The 23,188-nt window shown below is 41.5% G+C and overlaps 3 protein-coding genes across 4 annotated transcripts in view; 2 read left to right on the top strand and 1 right to left on the bottom strand.

Annotated features, from left to right (window-relative positions):
- The first annotated feature begins 1,807 nt into the window (after positions 1-1,807).
- armc7 (armadillo repeat containing 7) lies at positions 1,808-6,361 on the top strand. The gene is made up of 3 exons (XM_031843610.1): positions 1,808-2,028; positions 2,953-3,096; positions 3,200-6,361. Exons 1-3 carry the CDS (start codon positions 1,941-1,943, stop codon positions 3,541-3,543), a joined length of 576 nt encoding a protein of 191 aa, XP_031699470.1. The 5' UTR covers positions 1,808-1,940; the 3' UTR covers positions 3,544-6,361.
- acsf2 (acyl-CoA synthetase family member 2) overlaps positions 4,990-23,188 on the bottom strand; it is a 22,462-nt gene continuing 4,263 nt past the window's right edge. The window contains exons 4-16 of the mRNA XM_031843606.1: positions 22,794-22,847; positions 22,594-22,712; positions 20,447-20,609; positions 20,152-20,247; positions 18,273-18,424; positions 17,218-17,309; positions 16,989-17,065; positions 8,613-8,720; positions 7,418-7,569; positions 7,130-7,271; positions 6,460-6,570; positions 6,292-6,360; positions 4,990-5,693 (exon numbers count right to left, since the gene is read on the bottom strand). Of these exons, the coding sequence (XP_031699466.1) occupies positions 5,634-5,693; positions 6,292-6,360; positions 6,460-6,570; positions 7,130-7,271; positions 7,418-7,569; positions 8,613-8,720; positions 16,989-17,065; positions 17,218-17,309; positions 18,273-18,424; positions 20,152-20,247; positions 20,447-20,609; positions 22,594-22,712; positions 22,794-22,847 (1,395 nt within the window). The 3' untranslated portion in view covers positions 4,990-5,633. The remainder of the gene's footprint in view (positions 5,694-6,291; positions 6,361-6,459; positions 6,571-7,129; positions 7,272-7,417; positions 7,570-8,612; positions 8,721-16,988; positions 17,066-17,217; positions 17,310-18,272; positions 18,425-20,151; positions 20,248-20,446; positions 20,610-22,593; positions 22,713-22,793; positions 22,848-23,188) is intronic.
- Positions 10,413-17,439, top strand: chad (chondroadherin). Of its 2 annotated transcripts, none has more exons than XM_031843609.1 (4): positions 10,413-11,413; positions 13,932-14,095; positions 14,192-14,349; positions 15,487-17,439. In XM_031843609.1, the coding sequence occupies exons 1-3, from the start codon at positions 10,628-10,630 to the stop codon at positions 14,331-14,333; spliced, it is 1,092 nt and encodes a 363-aa protein (XP_031699469.1). In that variant the 5' UTR covers positions 10,413-10,627; the 3' UTR covers positions 14,334-14,349; positions 15,487-17,439. The 2 variants fall into 2 exon arrangements, with proteins under 2 accessions (XP_031699469.1, XP_031699468.1); XM_031843608.1 differs by having other exon boundaries at positions 15,623-17,436.

The raw sequence follows: 23,188 nt of genomic DNA, 5'->3' as shown, positions 1-23,188 counted from the left end.
TGAACTGCATACTAATGAATTATTAATGTAGGAACAATGCTTTATAAAGGATGAATTAAGTGTTTACTCATACATAACTAATGCTTCATAGTGTGTAGTCATTATAAAGTGTTACAGAAGTGTCCAGTACAGAAGTGTCCAGTACAGAAGTCTTCAGTACACAGATGTCTCCAGTACACAGATGTCTTCAGGCTGTGTACAGGAAGTTATTTATACGTAGTGTCCACATCTGTAGAGTCTTTAGAGTTGTGTAGTACAGCAGGGACGTTATTCAGCGCTGCTCCCTCCTCTCTTCTTCTTGGCCACCTCGTCGATCTGCCTCATCCTCCTCTCCAAGACCTCCAGCCTCTTGGCCTCATTGCGTTCTCGCTCCTGAGCCCGGAGCTCCTCCACATCCTGGAAGAACCTGTGTCTGCATGATGGAGGAGGAGGAAGCATTATGTTGATGAATGATGGACACAGATATGCCCTTAAACAAATTAGTAGATCAACAGAAAGTAAATCAACTATTTCGATAATTGAATAACCTTTGTAGACATTTTTGTCAGATATTTGCTGGTTCCAGCTTCTGAAAAGCAAGAATTTGCAGTTTGATTTTGTCTTATAATATATGTTAACTAAATATATTTTAGTTTTGGTCTATTGATCAGAACAAACAGGACATTTAAATATTGCACTTTGATCTCAGTTTGGAGACTACTCTTTTTAGAAATAAAGGAGTCAAGTTTCGATCTCTACTTTGGTATTAATCAGACAGCGGGTAAAACACTGCATTATGGGAAGTGTAGGATTCAGTGTATTTGGAGTTTAATCCATGCATTTCCATGGATTAACAGTCAGGAGATCTTAAAGGACATTCTATGTAGCTCTTTGTCATCTTTTGGTTTTAGACTGTTTTATGTTTCAGATGGGAAAAAGAAATCCTGAGGGAACAACTTCTTTAAAGATTTATCAATCAATTGAGTAAATAATTAGCAGATTTAACAATAATTAAAATAGTAATAAGTTGCAACACTGTTTTGTTTGTTTTGCTGTTTCTTTATTTCTAATATATAGTTTATTTGGTGTCATTAACATTATACCATCGTTAAATACACAAAAATCCTTTTAACTGTCTAATATTGCATATATATTATATAATATAGAGTGATGTTCTTATGCACTTTGTAGCTGCTGATTACTGATATCTGTAGTTTCAAATTATAAAGATGAATAATGGAATGAGGGGAAACACTTCAGACGCATCAGAAAACACTGCAGGTTTACGATGCATGATTATCTATAAGGCCCCTTTTAATATTATATACTTAACACTTCCAGGTGACAGTTAATGCAACCAAAACATGCACAACATGCACTAAATCATAACTTGCCTGTTGAAGAAAGCGGTGGCTAGTCCCACGATCAGCGTCCCAAATAAAATGGGTTTGGTTCGACGCTTCACAGCTGACAGTTGGTGTTGCTTCATGACAGCTAAATACTAAAGAAACAGCTACAGGCCGAAATATAAACAGTTTTTAGCTGACCTCTGAAGCGACCATTAGCTAACTGCTATAGTTACACGCCTCCTTCTTGTAGTGCAGTTAGTCACGTAACACCACTTCCTTTTCCCACGTTTTATAAACCCAAATTATCCCCCCCAAAAAATATAATACACATTCAACCACTAATGCCTAAAATGTATGATGATGTATTGTGTTTTGTAGTGTCGATATTGTAGGTTATTTAAAACGGTCAAGGTTTCGGTGGCTGGGAACTTAGGAACGGGGAGACGCGTCGTCGTACGGACACATTTAACAGACGGACCAAAACAGGAAATAGCGGTAAATTGACCGAGCTGCGATTGGCGTTAATTTGTTTGTTGAGCTACTACTCTAGTTTGTTTGATCTGCTAATGTTAACTTCACACTGGAGCTAATGCTAAGCTAGCTATACTAAAGATGTGGAAGAAAGGCTCGTCTGAGGGCTCCGACCGGTTTGAATATCTTCAAACTCTGGTCACCGAGTTTCAGGACACAGACAGTGAAGGTGGGTCCACTGTTTACGTTTTAAATGTTGTGATTCAATGGATTGTATGATGTAAGTTCCACGAGAACCACAAAGAGTCTTTGAGCTTTCTCTGGAACAAATACTTAAAATTACAAATATTTAAGGCTAAATCCGTCATGTAACGTTAAACAACAGACCGTTTATCAGAAACTAGTTCTTTACTTTAATATTTCCATTTTCTGCTACTTCATACTCCGACACATGTCAGAGGGAAATATTGTACTTTTTACTCTACTACATTGCATATTTAGATTACACAAAATATAAGTTATGATATATGACTATCCAACTAAATATAAATAACTTTTTTTTACTTGTAACGGCGTATTCTACACTTTGGTAATACTACTTTTACTTGAGTAAAATATCTGATGTAGCTATATATGTGGTGGTACTGTCACCACCACTGATATACTAACACTGGACAGAAGATATTATTTTCTGTGTAAGTTGAAGCTTCAGTATCAATATCAGTGATGTATGTAAACACAGTAGTCGGATCATTTTTCCTATTATCCATCAAGACAGGTCTCACACACACACACACACACATATACACATATTTTCTTTCCTATACATTTGCCTTGAAAAACTGTAAAGAGGGTGTTTGACATAATTAGATTTGTTTTTTGTTCAAGTTTCAAGAGATTCAAGAGATTGATTTTGGAGTTTTTTAGATCCCTCCAACAATCCTCATTAAAATACTTATAAAAAGAGAATAGACATAAAATAATGAAGAAGTTAAAATATAACATGCAAAAAGAGATACATATTTGTGGTAGACAGGAAAAATAAACTGTAATGTAATGAGAAGTTAGTTTTGTGATAGGCTGATAAGTGCTGTGATTTTGATTATTTTGTTCTTCCTTTAACCTTCTAACATAACTTATTTCACATCGTCAGAGGCTAAGGAGCAGGTGCTGGCTAACCTGGCCAACTTTGCGTACGACCCAAAGAACATGGAGTATCTGAGGGAGCTGCAAGTGACCGACCTCTTCCTGGACATGCTCACTGAGGAGAACGACAACTTTGTGGAGTTTGGCATGGGTGTGAATAAGTCATTGTCTCTCTCCCGTTGTTTTTACATTGTGCAAATGCTGACTCCCAACCTTTAAATGTCCTCCTTCTCTTGTGTGTGTCATGTTTTCAGGGGGGCTGTGTAACCTGAGTATGGACCCCGAATGTCGACGCCTCATCCTGGAGAGCAGGGGGATCAGCTTGGTCACAAACTGTCTGTCGAGCCGGAGGGAGGAGACCGTCCTGTCGGCCATCACCACGCTGATGAACCTGACGACGCCCTCGTCCCGCTCGGAGATCACTGATCCGGCCGTCCTGCAGTGCATGCTGCGCTTCTCCCTCTCAGAGAGCCCCCGCCTGCGCAGCCTGGCCGCTGTGTTTCTGCAGGACTGCTGCACCGAGGAGCAGGTGGCCCGAGCGGAGCAGCAGATGCAGGGACAGCAGACTGCAGTCGGGATCCCGCTGCCCAAGAGCTAAGATGGGGTGTTTACTCTATATGGCCAAAAATATATACAGGCACCCGAACATCACACGCTGGTTTCAGTCGGTCCTGCAGATGTTTGAACCTGCTGCAGGGATTCGCTCCCATTCAACCACAAGAGGTCCAACACTGACATTGGTGGTGAACTGGCTCACAGTCCAGTTCACCCTAAAGGTGTTGGATGGTTGAGGTCAGGACTCTGAGCAGAACAGACAAGTTCCTCCACACAAAACTGGGAAAACCATTTATTTTGGGAGTCGGCTTTGTCCTCTGGTGGATTATGTCACATTGAACGAGGAAAGAGACAAACTGACATTTTTTTTTTTAATATCATTGCATGCTGTTGCATTTAGACTTTCCTTAATTTGAATGTACTTTTGAAGCTGAAGAGCTTTAAATCTAATGTTTCAATTAGAGAATGTTAGTGTTGTGCGCTCTCTGACCACATGAGGGAGACTGGATAGTTGTTTTTTTAAAGTGAAGGACCATTCTGATGTTCTGTGAGAGATTAATAAATTGCTAAAAGCACAAAAAAAATTACATTTTTATTGAATTCCAATCTGTTTATAGAAGGTGTACAAAGATAACTGACTGATATCAGTACTTATTATTATTCCCCAAAAATGTGCATTCCTTTGGCATTGAAGTGATTTCTTAAGACCCGGGTTTTAGGAAATCGGATGCTGGAGCGCCTTCAAGCCAACTGGTTGAGTCTTGGCACTCTGTACAAGCGTACTATGAATCCAGACCCAAAAATATGTAAAATGCAAAATAAACCTTGAGGTTCCTTCTGAAGAGCCAGGAGCGCCGTTTGTTTTCTTCAGAGCTATTTCTGGGCCGAGTCCTTCAGGTCTAGACAGACGACGACATCCGATCCTGCGGCCCGGCGTCGTTTGGACTGCACGTGTAGCCCGTCAGACTCCAGAGGAAATTCTTTACGGCTTTGAGAGCCTGTGTGTCTGTGATACTCGTTCTCATTTTCAGTAAGTGTGTGTGTGTGTTTCTGAATGGCATTCCAGGGGGTGAGCACCTGCCCCCGAGATCAATATTAAAAAAATACCCTCATTCTTCCCGGAAAAAGAGAAACACCCACGTCTGGTTCTAATAATGTGGTACGTTTATTTCGAGTTGAAGTAAAAATATTTGAATTTTTGAATTTTTTTGACATGAGAGGTTCAACATCTACCACTAGCTCTGATCTTCAGTATGTATGTTCACATTTATATTACCCAGATATTATTAAACATGAGGATGTTAAAGCAGAAGTTCGGTGTTATTCTATATTTTTGTTGTCAACCCATGACTTTTGACTTTCTTGACATAATACACAATTTAACTTCTTTTATGATTTCTTTCTACTTTTCATGACGTACTGTATCATAACATTTTTAGTGAGTTTCTTTTTGTATGCATTGCAATCCAAGAGGTGAGCAGCTGCCATCGTGACCAATATTAAAATACTCTCGTTCATCCTGATAAATCAACGCCTTGATTTTAATAATGTGATTTATTTCAAGTTGTAGAAAAAATATTGTTTTAGCTTTACACAGGATAAGAAAGAACTGTGGTGAAATGTGTGATTCAATATGTACAAGTGGTTCAATCAATGTTCACATTTGTACAACAGATATTATTAAACTGTTGAAGACCAAAACCAACAACCAGTTTGTCCTTCCCCGTTGGTTTCTATAGAAGATATTAATCTTAGACACAGGTTACAAATATATACATTAATTAAAAACATCTCAAACATTTGGGCACTGTGGTTTATTTTTAACAAACGCTACAAAGACCGGAGTAAATAGTGCAACTGAGTCAAAATATACTACAAAGTGTTCATGGTAATAAAGGCACATATCACCCACAGTGTTATTTTTGTATACACACTATTTGTTACTAGGATTAATGTATTGTTGGTTATGGTCTCTCATGGTCTTTGTGTGCTGGTGATAAGTATAGTCACGTTATCCATGTTATCAGTGGGTTACAGGATGTGGCTTTATAGCCTGCCATAGCACCTCTGATGGCTGGTTTTTAATCCCTGTTAAACAGTATTTGAATTAAATTCATTCATCAGCTGAAAATCTCATTTGTCCTTGAGTCCGAGCTGCTGCTCAGCCTCGTCGCGTAGTTCGTATTTCTGGATCTGAAAGACAAGACAGAAAATTGTGTTGAGAGTATGACAAAAAAAGTTATAGTACAGTATGCCGGAAAAAAAACCAGTATAGTATGTCGAAAAAAGTCATAGCATATTCTTGTGTCACCTATCTGGCATCAGTCAACCAGGGACAGAAATAGTCTCCAGGCTCTTAAACTTGACCCCCGTGGTGATGTTTTGTACCCACTGTGAATACTGAGTGGATTATAAAGAAAGTAAAATGAACTAAAGGAGTCTCTGATTAAAGGGCTGGTTTTATCTGATACGCTGCTTTGGGACGAGGTCCGCCGCCCCTCTGGTTTCATCTAACAGGACGCGGTGTGCCTGCAGACGAGCTATTAGCTCCCTTTCCCTCCCGTCTGGGGGCCTGTTCAAACACCACGCCGTGCCGACAGTAAATTATTTCTAACAGCATCCCATGAGGGAAACACAAGAACCAGAGGGGAGTTGGTGTTCTGGTGTTTGGACTAATTTATCACAGACTGCTGCTAATTATCTGCGTTTCTCTGGATGCATGCTATCGAAATAAACGCAGTCAAATAAACCTTGTTTGTTTTGTCATTTATACGAATATATGAGCTCTTACCTTTCCAGTAACGGTAAGCGGGTAACTGGTCACAAAAAGTACGTAGCGAGGGATCTTGAAGTGAGCGATCTGAAAGGAGCAGAGTCATTCAAACATGTTTGTCAGGAAGTAAAAGTATAAAATAATTCCAGCTCATTATGAAATAGTAAAAAGCAAACTGGGCCTCACGTGTTGTTTGCAGTAAACTTTGATTTCTTCTGCAGTGCATTCCTCTCCGTCGACCACTTTGATACAGGCACAGATCTCTTCACCCATACGGGCATCCACAACGCCGACCACCTGACAAACAACAAGTAAACAACATGTAGCTCTTCTTACTTTCAGTGTACAGAAACATTAAGATCACACACAGACACATTTTAAGAGATTTGAAAATACACTTTAAATTACATCACCTCCTTCTCTCTCATTAAAAGAAATCTAAATATAGAACTAATATAGCTGGACACAAGATGTCTCCTGATGAAGTCCATTCTCAGTTTATGAGACCTGGAGCGACTAAGTCAGGAAATAAAATGTGAGTTGCCTATTACATCACTGTGATGTGACAAAATGCTGTCAATCTCAATAAAAAGAGAATAAAAAAGTAAACAACAAAGCAGGCGTAATATTGATCAAGATCAGCACCAGTGTTTGATGAATTAATATAATTAATGATGCCTCTCCAAAGAAACATTTGGAAAATATTCCTTCCTTCTAAAAAACAAATCATCACCTCATTAGGCAAATAGGGGCATTTCAAATGTAATACTTAAACAAAAGTGTGAACATCCATCTCTTTCTGGACATCCAGAACTATTTCAAATGTTCTTTTGAAGTGCTGGCTGGCTGAGCTCACCTGTGCCTCCTTGACTTTGGGGTGCGTGTGCAGGAACAGTTCGATCTCCGCTGGGTAAACGTTCTCTCCTCCTCTGATGATCATGTCTTTAATTCTGCCCTCGATTCGGCAGTAGCTGAACACGTCCATCGAGGCAAGGTCTCTGCAGGGAAAACATCACACTGAAATACTTAAAATACTAATTACATATTTATATACTTTCACATTCCACTCGATGCTTCTCACTCGCGCCGGTAAAAACTAAAGTTTGTGTGACGAGATCTGCAGTAACCGACCGCTTCCGCTCACCCGGTTTTGTACCATCCGCTTTTGGTGATGCACTCTTGTGTTTTGGCTTCGTCGTCCCAGTAACCCAGCATCACGCAGTAGCCTCTCGTCATGAGCTCCCCCGTCGTCCCCAGAGGCACCACCTGACCCGTCCTAGGGTCCACGATTTTAGCCTGTGGAGCGGACAATTACACATCAGTTGTAATACTTGATTCTCTTAAAAGGCTTAAAGAATAATTAACTTTAATGTAATTAACTTTTAGTGGAATAACATTGTTTTATCATTTAATTCCAACGATATTACTTGATGATAAATGTCTCTTTTTACACATAAACAAGTTTTTTTCTCTGATTTAACTGTTGCATTAAACACTGGTAATTGTTTTTGATTGACACTCCAGTTTATTAGGTACACCATTCTAAAATACATCACAAGTTAAAGTCTTATGTTACATTCAAGATTTCACTTTAGTAAAAGTTCAAAAGTATTAATAGCTAAATGTACTCGTCGGGCAGAATGGTCCCTTTCAGAGAGTCATATTATTATTACTCATTATTATCATTCTTCTTCTTTCTCTTATTGCTGTTATTGTTAATATTATCATCATTATTATCCTATACTGTATATCAGAGTATACGTTCACAATAATAATCATTACCTCCGCTAACGTATATTTGTATGTTCATTCTGTCTATCTTCATTTATTTGTGCTGCACTTCTTGTATGAAAAGTGCTGTAAAAAATATCATGATTAGAACACTATTGAGGCTTTAATGTGTAACTAATCTTTTAATGTTACAGCTGGTGGAGGTGGAGCAAATGTTGACTACATTGTATGTTGGAAAGTTTAATCTACAGCACTATATCATATTTAATAAACTGATAATAATGTTTTGTTTGTAAAATCTCAATATGTAAAGAAACGCAAGCTGTCAGACAAATGGAGTGCAGTAAAAAGTACAATATTCACCCCTAAGATATAGTGGAGTAGAAGCATAGAGTAACGTGAGATCGAGATACTCAAGTTATAGTACTACAAATTTGTACTTAAGTACAGTACCTGAATAAATGTACTCAGTGGTCTTTTTAGTCTGTGGTGGGAAATAAGTGTATAAAGTTTGTTGACAAACGTGTGTTAAATATTTGTTCCTCTTTTGGTTGTATGCATTTGACACAAAGTGATGATGTAATGGTGTCATCAGCAGGTTGGAGTACCTCTGTGTGTTCCGCGACGAAGCCGACGGTCTCAGACTTCCTCTCCAGGTTGTCTGTCGGCGACGGGCAGAACGTCACGGGGCTGTTCTCCGTGGTGCCGTATACAACCTGTCAATCACACAAACAGGAAGTGATGAGCAGCAATTCTTGAATTATACCCACAAACCAACAAACTGTAAAAAAAAAGATGTCTTTAATTAACTGATCATTAATAACCTAATATAGACTAAAGTTAATTTAAAAGGAGCTCATAGATTCAGAATTAAATTGCTCTTTTTCACTAAAAATGCTTTTTCGTTCAGAGCTCCACAAAAATACCAACATATCTTTTGACCGATTATTTTTCCATTAATAGTTTTTCTCTATAAAATGTCAAACTAGAAGTATGTCAAGTTGCAGTTCCATGTCTGTCTAAAATGTCAACACCATCAATTTATTCTATGAGACATTTGTGTGAAATTGTCATAATTCCAGGTGTTCCTGAGAAATCAAGTTTATAAGAATGGACGGACGGACAGAAAACCCCAAAACAAAACGTCTGGCATGAGGACTGTAAAGGCCTGTGGTTGAGCCGGACATGGGATCAAGGTGGTGGAGTGGGTGTGGATGAGGGGTCCCTCTGCCCATAATTCCCAATGAGTTGATGTCTTAAAACGTCTTGTTTTGTCTGACTTACAGTCCAGAACCCAAATTTATTCAGTTTACAGAGATATAAATCATTAAAAAGCAGCAAAATCTTCACATTGGCAAATTCTAAACGACTCAATATTATTTGAAAAAGTTGTCATTTCAATTGAACTGATCAAACAACAGAAATATTTAAGTATGGCAGTTGAGAAAATATACTCAGTTTAGAGCTGAAAGGCTCTAAAACATATCGTCCTCCACATCATTTCAGGGGGAAATAAAGTGCTTTTCCTGATAAGGGACTGGTGGGCCCCATAAAATATAGTGTTAACGTGCCCACAGATGCAGATTCAGTCAGAGGGACTGGTGGACAAACGGGGCATTTTAGAGGTGAGAACTTCACCTGGGAAGTGAGGGAGGGAGACGATGTTCCCGATAAAATGCCAGATTTGTTAAGTAAACTCTAGATTCCATTCGCCCTGGGTGGGTCCATCCATCTTCTCAATGCTGCCACCTGAAGCCAAACTGACCCGAGCCAGTCAAAGCCCTCAACCTTCCTTTCTTATTGAAAGCAGGTGTAACGAACACCAAAAGCTTTGTTCTGGTTGTGGCTCAAGTTCATCGTTCATTTTTTCTTTCCACAGAGACCAAAATTACTCAGTTGAAACCCGAGAGCCACTAAAGACCATTACATAATACCACACTCCATTCCAAAGGAAAGAATGCACGCAGGAATGTGAAGCGGCATCTGAAACTTTCCTTTGTATCTTTTAGCAATTGTTATGACCTGAAACAGCATCTCACGTCTTTGCCATCTGGAGACTATTAGAGGTTATAAAGCAGCAGCTCATTTTCCTTCCACCGCAGACTGAAAAAACAATAGAGACGTCTGGGAGCGTGAGCCCGACCTGCCACGTATTTTTTATTGAAACATTCACCTGGTAACACGTGCATCCAGCTAAACTTCAGCCCTTCGTTTAAGTTCTGCACAAATACAGGCAGCAAAAAGACAGTGTGTCCCGCGTCGTCTTCCTGCTCATTCAGGGTTAAATTCTCACAGACACTTGACTTCCTCTTGCAAACCTCTCACCCCGACAAGCCCTCCTCGGCTTTTTTTTCCCCTCAAGTGAACGTTATAAATAGTGCCGTGTGTTCTGTTGAGCGGCCATCCTCCTCTCAAAGTGCGTCGCCCGCCTTTCTCTCAGTCGCTCACCTTTTCACTCCTTCTCCCTCCGTCTGTTTCTCTCTCAACACAAACACACTTCAGTTTGACTTTTTTTCCTCAAAGATCTTCTCTACTTCCCTCTTGGTTGTTTTTTTACAGGATTTTTCCACTTCTTCTGCTTAAAAAAAGACCGGAAGACGCTTCAAGTGACTCCAACGTCAGTATGTGTTGTGTGAGTTGGTTGCTGCTGGGGACCTGCCTCCTGGTCCTGGGCCCCGCGGTGCAGGGCGCCCCGGGCCAGTGTCCCAGCCTGTGCCACTGCCACGGCGATCTTCAGCACGTCATCTGCGACAGCGTCGGGCTGAAGAAGATCCCCCGGGTGTCGGAGGTCACCCGCTTGCTGAACCTGCAGAGGAACAACCTGGGCAGCATCCCCACGGGGGCCTTCGGCGAAAGCAAGGGGCTCATCTCTCTGCACATGCAGCACTGTCAGCTCCGAGAGATCGGATCCCAGGCCTTCAAGGGGCTGAAGAAGCTTGTCTACCTCTACCTGTCCAACAACGAGATCAGCAGCATCAAGCCCGGCGCCTTCGAGGACCTAACCGAGCTCACCTACCTCTACCTGGACGGGAACCAGATCGGTGACCTCGCCAGGGGCATCTTCTCCCCCATGATCAACCTCTTCATCCTGCAGCTCAACGACAACAAGCTCCGGGAGCTGCGACCGGGGACTTTCGCGGGCACCAAGGACTTGCGCTGGCTGCACATGAGCGGGAACGAGCTGACGACCCTGCAGCCGGGCTCCCTGGACGACGTGGAGAACCTCGCCATACTTCACCTGGATAGGAACAGGATGTCCAGCTACCCCACTGCGGCCATGAGCAAACTGCGGGTGGTGGAGGAGCTCAAGCTGGGGAAGAACCCCATGAGGACCATCCCTGACATCGCCTTCCAGAGCTTTGGGCGCTACATGGAGAAACTACACCTGGGCAACATGGGTCTGGAGAAGGTCAGTCTACGGTTTTAATAGACAGACGAAGCATGATTTAAAAATCTGATGCAAAACATGTCGACATTCAAAGCAGTGGAAGCTGCTGCAGCTAAAAAAAAAAAAAGCCAAGCGATCTTTTATTTTCAACTCCATAAATAGCACCATAACTGTAAGGTACGATAGATCAAGTGCTCCTCATTATGTGTCAAAATATCCCACATCAATTCAACTACTTTTTTCAGACAGAAGGAAAAGGAAGTCATGCACGGGACATGACGGAGGGTAACTGTTTCAAGACAAATATGCCAAAAGAAACAATTGCAAGTGATTTCAATCCTCGGCATTCAATGAAATAGTTTAAATTAAGTTGAGAATAACAAGTTCATCTCATGAAAAAGGTCTCTGTGTGTCTGTCTTCATATTTGTTTATTTCTTTTGGTCTGGCGAACACGACTCGACTATATTTGTGTTCGTAAGTCAACAGGCCTTTTCCACACAGTATACGTCTGGACAAGTGGTTCAAATTCATTAAATCCAATTAGAAGCTGATCTTGTAACTGAATCTTCCAAACAGTGGTTGGTTTATGTGTTCCTGCTTCATCTCCATCCGTCTCAGTGTGTCCTGATAATGCAAACATTATGCTGCATCTTTGGGACGTGAATCTTTTTATCTCTCTAGATGTCTAGTGTCGATTTGTTGTGAACATAAAGTCGTCTTTATGGCCGTGGCTAAGCTCAACCATCACATGCAAAGTTACCTTTGGAAAAAAATAAAATGTAAAGGTCCGTTTAAAAATAATTGTCTTAATGTAAATAATCAACTGTGGGAAGTAGATTTAAACATTTTTCACCCGTCATGTCTTAATCTTCATCATGACATGATGTTCCGATATCAGAACCATGAGACAGATGTTTCCACAGCTGCCTGTAAAACATCCATCGGTTCATCCAGATCGTTCACAGCGTGGGTATAATTGTATACAATATAAGCTCTATGTTACACCACACACTACTTCTCAGACATTCCTGAGGGCACATTTGCTTCATACTTTAGGTTAATCCAATATTTGAGTGTACCTGTGCCACAGCATAGCGTTATCCCAAAGGGGAAAACTGTAAAATAACAACCTTCTCACGGTGGGACTGTGTGAGAGCCAGGTGAATGCAGCAGTACACGGCGAGTAGGGGGAGATTAGACCATTTTTCAACCAAACGCAGGTATTTTTAGGAGTGTTTTTGTTTGCTGGACCTCGGCCAAGCAGTTGCTCAGAGTCTAATTATTACACAAGTGTTATTTTCAGCAAGTGTGTTTTCTACTTGAGGGTCTTGTAAACAGGTCAGGAGGGGTGAGGAGACCGGTAAATAGAGGCAGGGTGTTCCACCGGTGCATGAAGAGGAGTATTTTTAGCTTGCTATCGCCCCCGGTTGAATGGACAATTGGGCCCTTTGCGAGCCTTCCTGGCAAAGAGACGACAGAGAGAGCGAAAAACACCTCGGCCACGCTGGAAGTCATCCATCTTCCATTGCTTAAAAATACCAGAACCCTCGGCTACTTGTTGTTCCACGGTGGAAATTTCCGAACAGCCTCATCTCCTCCAGACTCACATAAAACTACACCTTCAAAGACCAAAGCTCCTCTCTCTCATCCGTCCTCCTGCAGGAGACAAAACTTGACACGACGAAGACCTCGCACCTCTCTGAAGCTTTTAGCGCCCTCGCAGATGCGTATGAAGTAGAAGCGGGAAGAAAAAAGGAGTGCAGTAACAGATGGTGTTTACATAAGTGCTGGTGCAGAAGCAAGGATGAGAGGAGGCTTTCATGCCAGAGAAACACTGGCGGGATTCCCGCGTTCTGCATCTATCTGACGGACAGGATGGGTGTGAGCCATGTTTTTATACAAGCTAAGAATAGTTTTTGGAAGATGTGCATCGATTGATTCATGATTCCTTAAGGCGTTGATGCCCAGCTACACTTGTTGAAGTGTCCTTGGGCAAGAAACTAAAACCCAAATCATTCCCGATAGCTGACAGCTTGCATAGTAGCTCACTCCCATTGTCGAGTTTGTGAATGACTGAAATGGTCTATAAAAATGCAGCCATTCACCAAAACTAGATAGATGCACTCGGTGGAGTGCAGATTTCCGCCAGGTGTCTCTGCAACCACCACTGCTGTATTGTGTGATTGAAGGAATAAAACCCACAACTGGCTAACACCCTCGTCTAGACACCAACGTACAGCACACTTCATTCAAACTCAAAAACAAGCATGACGTATGCAGGCAATCGGCTCGAAGAATAAAACAGGCAATAAAAAGGTGTTTTGAGAAAGTGTGAGTCACCGCAACCACGAGATGTCCTTGAGCATGCAGCCACAAATGGCCACCCAAAAATATTAAGCAATTTGCTGCAGCAGAATAAGAGATTAGCAGTGGACAGACACAGAGGTGCACACACACTCACTCACGCACACAGCTGAATGCATGATCCTCCTGGCGGAGACAAACAGCAGCTCATGTACGGCTCCTCCCTCTCTCTAGTTCTCAGACGGTGCGTTCACCGGTGTGACGGCTATCAAGTCACTGAACCTGGACAACAACAAGCTTAAGTCTCTCCCCAAAAGCCTTGACTTCGGCACCATCACCAACCTCACCCTCTCCAACAACCCGTGGAGCTGCACGTGCCAGCTAGCTCCACTGCGCAGGTAAGGGCACTCTACAGCGTCACTTAGCAGCTTTGTTAGGCAGTGCTAAGTAGCTAGCACAAACCCTCTCTTATCCCCCTGGTTTTCTACCTGCAGGTGGATGGACTCTAGTCGCATTCGTCCGGACGCAGTGTGTGCATCTCCGCCTCACCAGAAAGGAAAGCAAGTGAGAGACAGCGCCTCCTTCAGTGGCTGCAGAGTCAAGCCGAAGAGAGCCAAAAAGGGCACGCGCCATTGAGCATGCTGCTGTGCAGGTAACCGCCACTGAAACACGTGACCCGGTGCTAACATCTTCAAATCAAAATACACAATGAAGGATGAGGGCGATATTTTATTTAATATGCTTGTTTTTTTGTTGAGAAAACACTCATGTCTGTGCGGTTGAATATGAAGCTGCAGCCAGGACGAGATTAGCTTAGCATAGCATAAAGACTGAAAGCTGTGGTCACAAACCCACCACCTCTAAAGCTCACTAACAAAAACTTTATATGTTGTTTATTTAATCCAAACAAAAAACATTGGACCATGGATTATTTCTTGGATATGAGCAGTGATTTAGTAGAGTTTACGGATTCAGCAAATTAGATAATTTTAAGAGTTTTGGAGGTGTTTTTTGTTTTTTTTTAACCTTCAGACAGAGCCAGGCTAGCTGTTTCCATGCTTTATGCTAAGCTAAGCTAACAGTCTCCTGGCTCGCTTTATATTTAGCGTACAGACACAAGAGTGGCCTCAATCCTCTCATTTAACTCTCAGCATAAAAGGTAAATAAGAACATTTTCCCAAATGCCGAACCCTTCCTTTAAAAGTCATTATTTTAGAAGGATATATTTGTTTGATTATCTTTAAAATACACACAACACTGCTTCACCTAAAGACAGTTATTACATTTGTTTACAAAACTGCCAAGGATTCAGTTTCACAATAAAATACTTTTTTAAAAGCCTCGAAATTCACCAGAGGCGTATATTTACTGACCTATTTTACGTCAGAGAACTAAACGTTCAAATCTCTTCAGCTTGTGTTTACCACATTATTTCAGACATCTAACCAAAAACACATCGAGGGAACAGGAAGTGTAAAAATGGCGGCTTTAGAAATGTTACTCATAAATCAGCGAGAGAAACCGTTGTTTGCAAAAACGCATCCAAATGTGAAACCTTCTTTATAAATGTTAGTTCAGTTAAATGTTTTGATGATGGAACCTGGAGGTTCAGTTTTGTTCCCCACTATTTGAGTCCCTCCTGCGGTGGTTTGTTGTGAAGGTTTTCAGCTGCACTTCTGTACAATGCGACATTGGATTCAGACGCTACCACACGAGGTTGGAGTTGGTTTTGGACCGACCCACAGATGGCTTTGAATGATTTTATTTTCTCTCTCTTTCTAAACCACAGAACTTTCTGTCCTCCCGTCTGAACTTTTCCATGTTGGCCCTGGGGTCCAGTACACCGAGTCCAGGTCATGATAGTCTTTGGGTTGGACGGCAGACTTTGTTTAATTTGGCTGCTGATTTTGTGTCTTTTCCTACAGGACACGCCGAAGGAGGAGCCCGTCCAGGTGACTGGCTACACATGCGACGAAAAGCAATGCTAACTCATTCTACTTCAAGACTGTCCATCTATTCATCTGCCAAATAATGTCACTAGTTTAAACACATTGATGTACACACACTTGCTCTCTCCGTCTCCAAAACACATCAAGAGCTTTATGGACCTGAGACGTAACCTTTCTCTTTTGATTATCATCTATTTACATCAAAGACATTCAGGTAACCACCAAAATACAGGACACATTCGAGTAAATGAAGGGGCATGTTGTCTTTTCATGGTGCATTCAGGATCTTCAGGATAAACCGTGAATACAAACAGTCTGAATGTTATGAGGATGATGGTCAATAAAAGTTTCAATGTTTTTATTAGCATGAAGATAAACTCAAACCAGATGAGCTTAAAGGAAATATTCTTAGAGAGATCAATACCACTCTTAGGTTTGGAAGCTACAGCCGGTAGCTTAGCTTAGCATAATGAGGGAAACAGCTAGCCTGGCTCTGTCCAACTGTTACAAAATACTCCCATCAGCACCATAAAAGCTCATTAATTAACAAGTAATATCTTGTTTATTTAATTCATACAAAAAGTTGAAAGGAACTCTTTCCACACACTCATTTGATCCACTAATGATGAAGAGAATAATTATTAGTGCAGCTTTAATATACTGGACATGAAGCCACCTTTATTTTGGTGTTTACCTGTGTTAAAAATTAATAAACAATGGCTCTAAAAAATGCTAAAGAGGCAGAGAAACACATCTTCCAAACCACAAAACAACAATCAGTTGAAGAAGACGCTTAAAAGACAATAAGACTTTGAAGATGTGGGTCGGCTTATTAGATGAATCAATCTACAATCTGCTTTCTTTTAGCATCTATGAAACTGGATTTGGTTGTTTTTTGTTAAGAAGAAGTTAATCTATTACTAGATGTATACGTTATTCTGTCTTCACTTTAATGCAAAATCTTAATAACAGACTAAACATTTTCTCAAACACTTCACTGATTTAAATTGTAAAGAAAGAGTGAAGAATTTCAGCTGGGAGGGTTACTGCCTGTTCTGCATATCTATATGTATATTCAATATCTTTACATTTCCTTGACTTTTGGAAGTGGTGGCAGGTGTTCACATCCAATAAACCTTTTACAAAATCAGGTCTCCTTTTTATCTTACATACTTATTTACTTTACTTCCTTTACTGACCAACTGAATGTTCAGGCTGTTGCTAAATCTAACGGACGTTTCTCCAAGGATGTGTCTCCCCCTGGTGTTTGGAAGCTGAACTGCATCATTATGTGAACTAAACTATAACAACAACAGTATTCTGTGTCTGTTAATCAACTCACCGTTATTTCCTTGATGCCCATCACAGAAATGACCTTCTTCACGAGATCTGGAGGACACGGGGAGCCTCCCATGACGCCTACGGTTACACAAACAAATAGAAGCGCATGTAACCTGAGAACGTTTATGGAAATAGTCTCAGACAAAAACTAACTAACAGGAAAAAAGGCTTTACATCATTGAAAAGGCCCCTTCTTTTATACAACAGCAGAATATCAATCTTTTTCTCACCTGCCAGGACTGACGACAAGTCATGTTTGGCCACTTCCTGCTGGCTGACCATATCCACAAACATGGTGGGGGTGCCGTAGATGAAGGTGCACCTGTGAGGGAAAACAGACAAACATATCAGAATGCATAATCTTCACTTATAAAAGCAAAAACCGCAAAACGTATGGGCATGTCTTTATTTTTCATTTCAAACTCAAAAACATTATTTGAGGCAATAAAGGCTCTCAAATTCAAAAGTTAAAAGTTAAAGCAACCATGGCCGACTTTGTGAAGATTATGCACGTGCGGTGCACATTTGCACACTCTACATAATGTGCCCGAATGCTTTGATTAGTTTCTTACCAATTCACTTCTATTTACTGTAAAAAAAAAACAATTTATTGAGAAAAAATGCATTGAAGTGAAACTTCAAAGAGTCCGTTTGTGGTGCCGGGAAGCTCTTCTTCTCCGTTGTTATGGTGCTGTGTGACTTAGGTCAAAGGCAAAGTTTGACATTTTGGGATGCATGTCTATTTGCAGAGAGTTAGATAAGAAGATCAATATTTCCACACGTTGCCTAAATATGAAGCTACAGCCTGCAGCTGGTTAGCTTAGCACAAACACAGTTGAAAGAATACCGACTGTTGATACAGTGACGGGGGTCAGTGGGGTTTATGTCTTTATATATTTATGTTTTTCACAGTCGAGTCTTAACAGTGAAGCTGACATCAATAAATGTCACACCTGTGCACTCAACGTTTGAACCTTTGCCCCAATATTTCTCCACTGTGTTACCTTTTAGCATAAAGGTCCACTGCATCATCAAGGCAGTGATAGTGAAGACTGATCCAGACATTTGAATTATGTTTAAATAAAATATATACGTCAATCTATGCAGATCCTTTAGTGTTCACAACTGCTTAATGTGTACACTCTGGTTGAATTATTCTAACAGTCCAAAAGAAATCAATGGTGAACAGAATATTAAAAGTCCAAACAGCTTTCTGTTGAACAGGTTTCATACGGTCTTTCTGAGACTAAATTTTACGGACTTGGCGAAAGGATTTTGACATTACCTTTCGCTCTCCAGAGCTGCTAAGTTGGCCTTTCCATCGTACCCCGCAGAGGGAAAGATGGTGGAAATGCCATGGACGGCCATACACAACCCTCCACCCACAGAGCCGAAGCAGTGGTACAGAGGCACAGGGAGACAGACACGAATGTTAGGCTGCGGGACAAAACCAGGAGACAAAAGGGTCAAAATATTGGACAACGGCGAGCCTCCAACTTTGTTACATGTTTCAGTGCAAATATACTGTACATATATACACACACTGTATATATATATATAACAAACTTTACTGAAACAGGGGGAACTAGTGCATTTGTTGGGGACTATTTTCAACAACAGACAAAGACAAAAAAGAAAATGTACGTGAAGAACAAACTGCTGACAAGATAAGTTCAACTTTATCCCTGTTAAAATCATTTTAGTTAAAAGGTGCCTTTGTGCTTGTTTGTCCTAGCTATTTTCATTGTCATTGATTGTCATCAAGTGCATTTGGTTACAAGTATGTATTTGTTATTTTTCAATGGTTTTATTTCTTAATTTTAAGAATAAAGAATCTCAGGAAAAATTCTCAGAAAAGGGCCCAGAAATAAACATTATTTGAGTCTCTTTGTAGTCATTTTGAGTCTCTTTGTAGTCATTTTGTTTTGCTCATTTTCATACTTTTGTACTAGTGAGTCTCTTTGTAGCTGTTTTGAGTCTCTTTGTAGTCTTTTATGTTTCTTTGTGGTCGATTTTTCAGTCTATTCTTGGTTGGTTTGTGTCTCTTTGTGTGACACTTTGGGCCCCTGGGCCTGAGCCCCGATAGGCCTGTGTAGTAATGAATCCACAAACATGAATTCCTTGGATGTAAGATATTAGTCCAAGGGGAAAGCCTAGAGCAATCTCAGAACATAGTCTTTAAAAAAGAGAATTAGTGCTTTGCTGTCATAAAGTGCTGGTGCAGAATGGGGAAGCCATTTAGTAATTCTGTTCTGTAGTTAGTGCTGTTGAGAAAAAGAGATGTTTTAGCTTTTCCTGAGGGAAGCATTATTAAGAGGGGCGGCTGCTGCTGCTTGGAGTCCTGTGGAGTATTTTTAGGTCTCGTAGATGTCAGAGATGTGAGTGAGTTTGCAGCTGTTGATTTTTAAGGCGGAGCAGACAATTCTGTCCAACTGCTTCCTCTGCTGAGCTGTGGAGGTACAGAAGCACTTTCTATCAAAGCTCTGTAGAGCTGCAGATCAAGTTGTCGTCCCATTTAAAAGAGGAGGAGATCGTTTTTCAGAGGAATGTGAGGCTGTCCACCTCCAGGCCGTTAATGCTCAGTGGTGGGAACTTTAGTTTTAGTCAACCATCTCATTGTAGAGGCCTGTTAACCACCTTTAAATATCACTGAACTAATCGTTTCTTCATGGTATCATTTAACATTCTATTGATTACCATAATGTGTTAAAGGATACGGCTGATGGTAGTTTATATTTGTCTTATTGTCAACAACTTGTGTTAGTCCAGGTTCAGTCATTTCCTGCTGATAACTGTAGTTGTTATCACATTTAAACAAACAAGAGTAAAGTGTGTATTTGTTAGGGACTATTTTCAGTGGTGGATTAATCCACATGTGGCGCTCTAGTGAGTATTTGTGTGTGGCATTGAGTCAACATAAACAGTGAGGCTCATTCATGTGTTTTTAATGGAGCTCCATGGCTCAGAGGAAGAAGAAAGATATAGAACTTTTGTCAGTAGATACATTCACTGTTGGTTTTGGTCTGTTTTGGATCTAATGTATGATCAATTTAGTTAAACGTATACCATACCACCCTCAAACTCACTTCACAACTAGTGAGCTCTCTAAATCTGCTGACGGGTCAGAAGAGGTTAATGAAACCTGTTTCAGGTAAAAGACTCACTCTCCAGGTGTACCCCAGTCTCTTCCCCACAAAGTAGGCGTTGTTGACGATGTTGTGATGAGACAAGGTCACGCCCTTTGGAGCTCCAGTGGTTCCCTGGTAACACATGATTACAGAAATAAATCGCCGCATTTAGAAAGCCATAACAATGGATGGACACAGTGTGTAGAGGTGACTCTGATAGTAAAGGCCGATAAGCTGAAAACCGTCCGGTTTTGATCGCTAGCCGATCGTTCTGTACATCAAAAAATTCCAAACTATCCCTTTAAGGTCAGCAGGAATTAGCAACGATTACCGAAGTGAACTGGATGTTTATCGGGTCGTCAAAGGAGAGCTGCTTCTGCAGGTCCTGAAGCTGCTGCATGTACCGGCTGCTGCCGGCCTGCATCACGTCCTCAATGTGGAACATTCCCGGTTGTCGACTATCCAGGAGGATCACAGAGCGGAGGTCTGGGAGTCTGAGGGGGGGGGGGGGGCCAAACAATTGTGGGGGTCATGTTTTGAAAACTAAAGAGCTTCAAGTTACACTTTAATATTCACTTTGACTCGTTCACTCTCTGTTTAAGCAGCGTGTTACTGTTCAATCCATGTATCCTGTGTGACAACCCCTCCCTTCCACCAGGGGTCTGCGTCCTGTTTCCTGTCAGCTTGTCTTTCAGGATGTTAATCGGCCACTGATGGGCGACACCTGAGGCTGGGTTGGTCCCAGCTATCAAGGCTGCCCCTCTTCTTTGTCTGGCTCTCCTCTCAGACTCTTCTTGACTGACATGGCTGCTGCTTTGTTCGTTAGTGTTGTCAGTAATCGGTCCTTGTGCTCCTTTTCTTCTTTAAACGTTATGTACAGCACACGTTTAATGTTGTTGTGAACAGCATTTGTTCGCCGTCGGCACGGTTCTTCTGAAAATGCAATTTCTGCCCAAGTATTCTGCAACTTCACCAGGCATCTGTTGCGTGTTCTTCGTGCCTTTAAGGTTCTCTTCGACGTGACCATATGCTCAGAGGGCTTGTCTTGGTTCTGTTGTCTTGGGTAAGCTGAGTTCTTTGCCACAGCAGTTCATTAAACATAAGACATCGAACTCTGTCTGGTGGTGAACAAGCCGTCCTCGTCGCTCCACGGGGTGAAAAGAGAGCGCCGGCATGTTGCCAGGAAGGCGGAGCTTTATACTGGAGCACCGGGCCCAGATGTCTCCAGTTGTGATCACCACTACCTGCTGGCTTAAAGGAACACAAACAAGTAACCAAGGCAGGGCACCGTCGGTTAGAACGATAAGATGCTCCTTTTCTGACTTTAGTTGTTGTAACCGATTGAGGACTTTAAGAGCAGCTATGTTTTTATACTTTATTCAACTTTGTTCTCTGCATTTGACCCAGCCCTATACAGGGCGCAGTGGGCTGCTGAGAAGCGCCCGGGGAGCAGTTAGGGGTTCAGTGTCTTTGCTCAGGGACACTCTGGCACAGGTCTCGTAGCAGCCGAGGATCGAACAAATAATGTTGTCATCAGACGAACTTCATTCCTCTTCATCCTCGCGCACATTTTTCTCCAACCTCGTGTCTAGGGGTCGCTCCAGATCAGCAATGCATACGATGATCTCCTTTCTGAGTTTTTAGTTTGTATTCTTTAAATAAATGTCTATTTATTACTTTTATCACTCGTCTTGTCTCACTTTTCGTTACAGCCTGGGAGCCGGGTTGTGATACCTGTCCAAGTTACTCATCGTTCTGTAAATGTAGAATCGGGACTGTAGCTTGAATGTTTAGCACATTGAGGTCAAGAGTCAATTACACCGGCTTGGCCCCATTCCCCTCAAAGGAATGTTTCAATTAGCACAACAAAAACCTGTATAAAGGCCTCGTCACACCAGCATTAAAAAAAACAGCAAAGTTTCCTTCGAGGGCACAGAGATCCAGGCAGTCCAAAATCTGAGCTAATGTAGATTATTAGCTGTGATGCACCACCAACGTTCGCCTCCTCTTTCAGACTCTGCTCCCCGAGAGAAGAAAGGTTAGCAGACATTATGAGACGCGAGTTGATGTCTCAAATATGGCACTGAAAAGTTTTGAATATTTTTACTTTAATACATGTCTTAAAAAAAAACGTGTTTCTAGCAACTCGTCTCGGTGTGATCGGTTTCTCCGGCAGACATTTTTGGATGTGGAATATGTGGGTTTGTGTGTGTTTGCGAGACGGTAACCTGTGTTTTTGATGCTTCTATGTTGTGTGATGGTTTCTCAGAGGTTTTTTAAAATGTTTTGTTATTCCGCCAATTGTTTGGAGCACCTGATGTGAGACACATTTTTTGTTTGAACGAAAAAATAGTTTTATCTTTTCTGTGTAGAAATGAGACTTTTGATAGTTTTGCAGCAGCTCCATGACTCAAACATACAGAACAGTGAAAGAGTTCAGAGCGGTGAGGATGACTGGAGAGCACCAAGTAGCTGTACCTGGCGCTCCTGATGTCCCCCGGCGTAGACGACTCGATCTCCGGACATAACTGCTTCAGCATGTCACTGTACTTCTGAGTCCTGAACTTTGCGGGGCACGCTACAGCTTTACAGCCAGACTGTGAACAGAGGACCCACCTCAACATGATGGAATGTCTCAACAGAAAAAAAAAAAATACAGGCGCGTAAAAGTCACCCACCTTCCGCAATGCGAACTCCACCTCCTGCACCTGGTACTTTGGGTTCACAGACACCTGTTGAGGAGTAAAACCATAAACAGCTGCTCATGGACAACAGACGAAGTGAAAACGATGTGTGTGAAAAACAAACTGCTGAAGCGAGAAGTCTGACTTTATCTCTGTTTCACCAACATGATTTTAGTTAAAGGAGCCCGCCAGCTTCATTACCTTCCACTTTGTATTGTGGACTACTTTTTAAAGGCAGACACACATAATGATGCGTGTCAGCAGTTTGTTCAACTTCAACTTTATTCCTGTTAATGTTTGTTTTCACCAATATCATTTTTGTTAAAAGTGACCGCACGTTTGTTTGTCCTCTACTTTTTGTAACTGTTTTCTAGGGCTGACCCCCCCCC

The sequence above is a fragment of the Anarrhichthys ocellatus genome, unplaced genomic scaffold, assembly GCF_004355925.1.
Source record: "Anarrhichthys ocellatus isolate YVR2014 unplaced genomic scaffold, GSC_Weel_1.0 scaffold4, whole genome shotgun sequence".
NCBI classification, from domain to species: domain Eukaryota; kingdom Metazoa; phylum Chordata; class Actinopteri; order Perciformes; family Anarhichadidae; genus Anarrhichthys; species Anarrhichthys ocellatus.
Note: the sequence above shows the minus strand (reverse complement) of the source record. Positions and strands in the feature narration are given on the sequence as shown.

What these genes read in the sequence shown, in the direction of transcription:
- armc7 (XM_031843610.1), top strand. Translation starts at nt 1,941, where the DNA reads ATGTGGAAGAAAGGCTCGTCTGAGGGCTCCGACCGGTTTGAATATCTT. An exon ending in TCAGGACACAGACAGTGAAG is followed by an intron (nt 2,029 to 2,952) that starts GTGGGTCCACTG and finishes TCACATCGTCAG; the next exon opens with AGGCTAAGGAGCAGGTGCTG. An exon ending in CTTTGTGGAGTTTGGCATGG is followed by an intron (nt 3,097 to 3,199) that starts GTGTGAATAAGT and finishes TCATGTTTTCAG; the next exon opens with GGGGGCTGTGTAACCTGAGT.
- chad (XM_031843609.1), top strand. Translation starts at nt 10,628, where the DNA reads ATGTGTTGTGTGAGTTGGTTGCTGCTGGGGACCTGCCTCCTGGTCCTG. An exon ending in GCAACATGGGTCTGGAGAAG is followed by an intron (nt 11,414 to 13,931) that starts GTCAGTCTACGG and finishes CCCTCTCTCTAG; the next exon opens with TTCTCAGACGGTGCGTTCAC. An exon ending in CAGCTAGCTCCACTGCGCAG is followed by an intron (nt 14,096 to 14,191) that starts GTAAGGGCACTC and finishes TTCTACCTGCAG; the next exon opens with GTGGATGGACTCTAGTCGCA.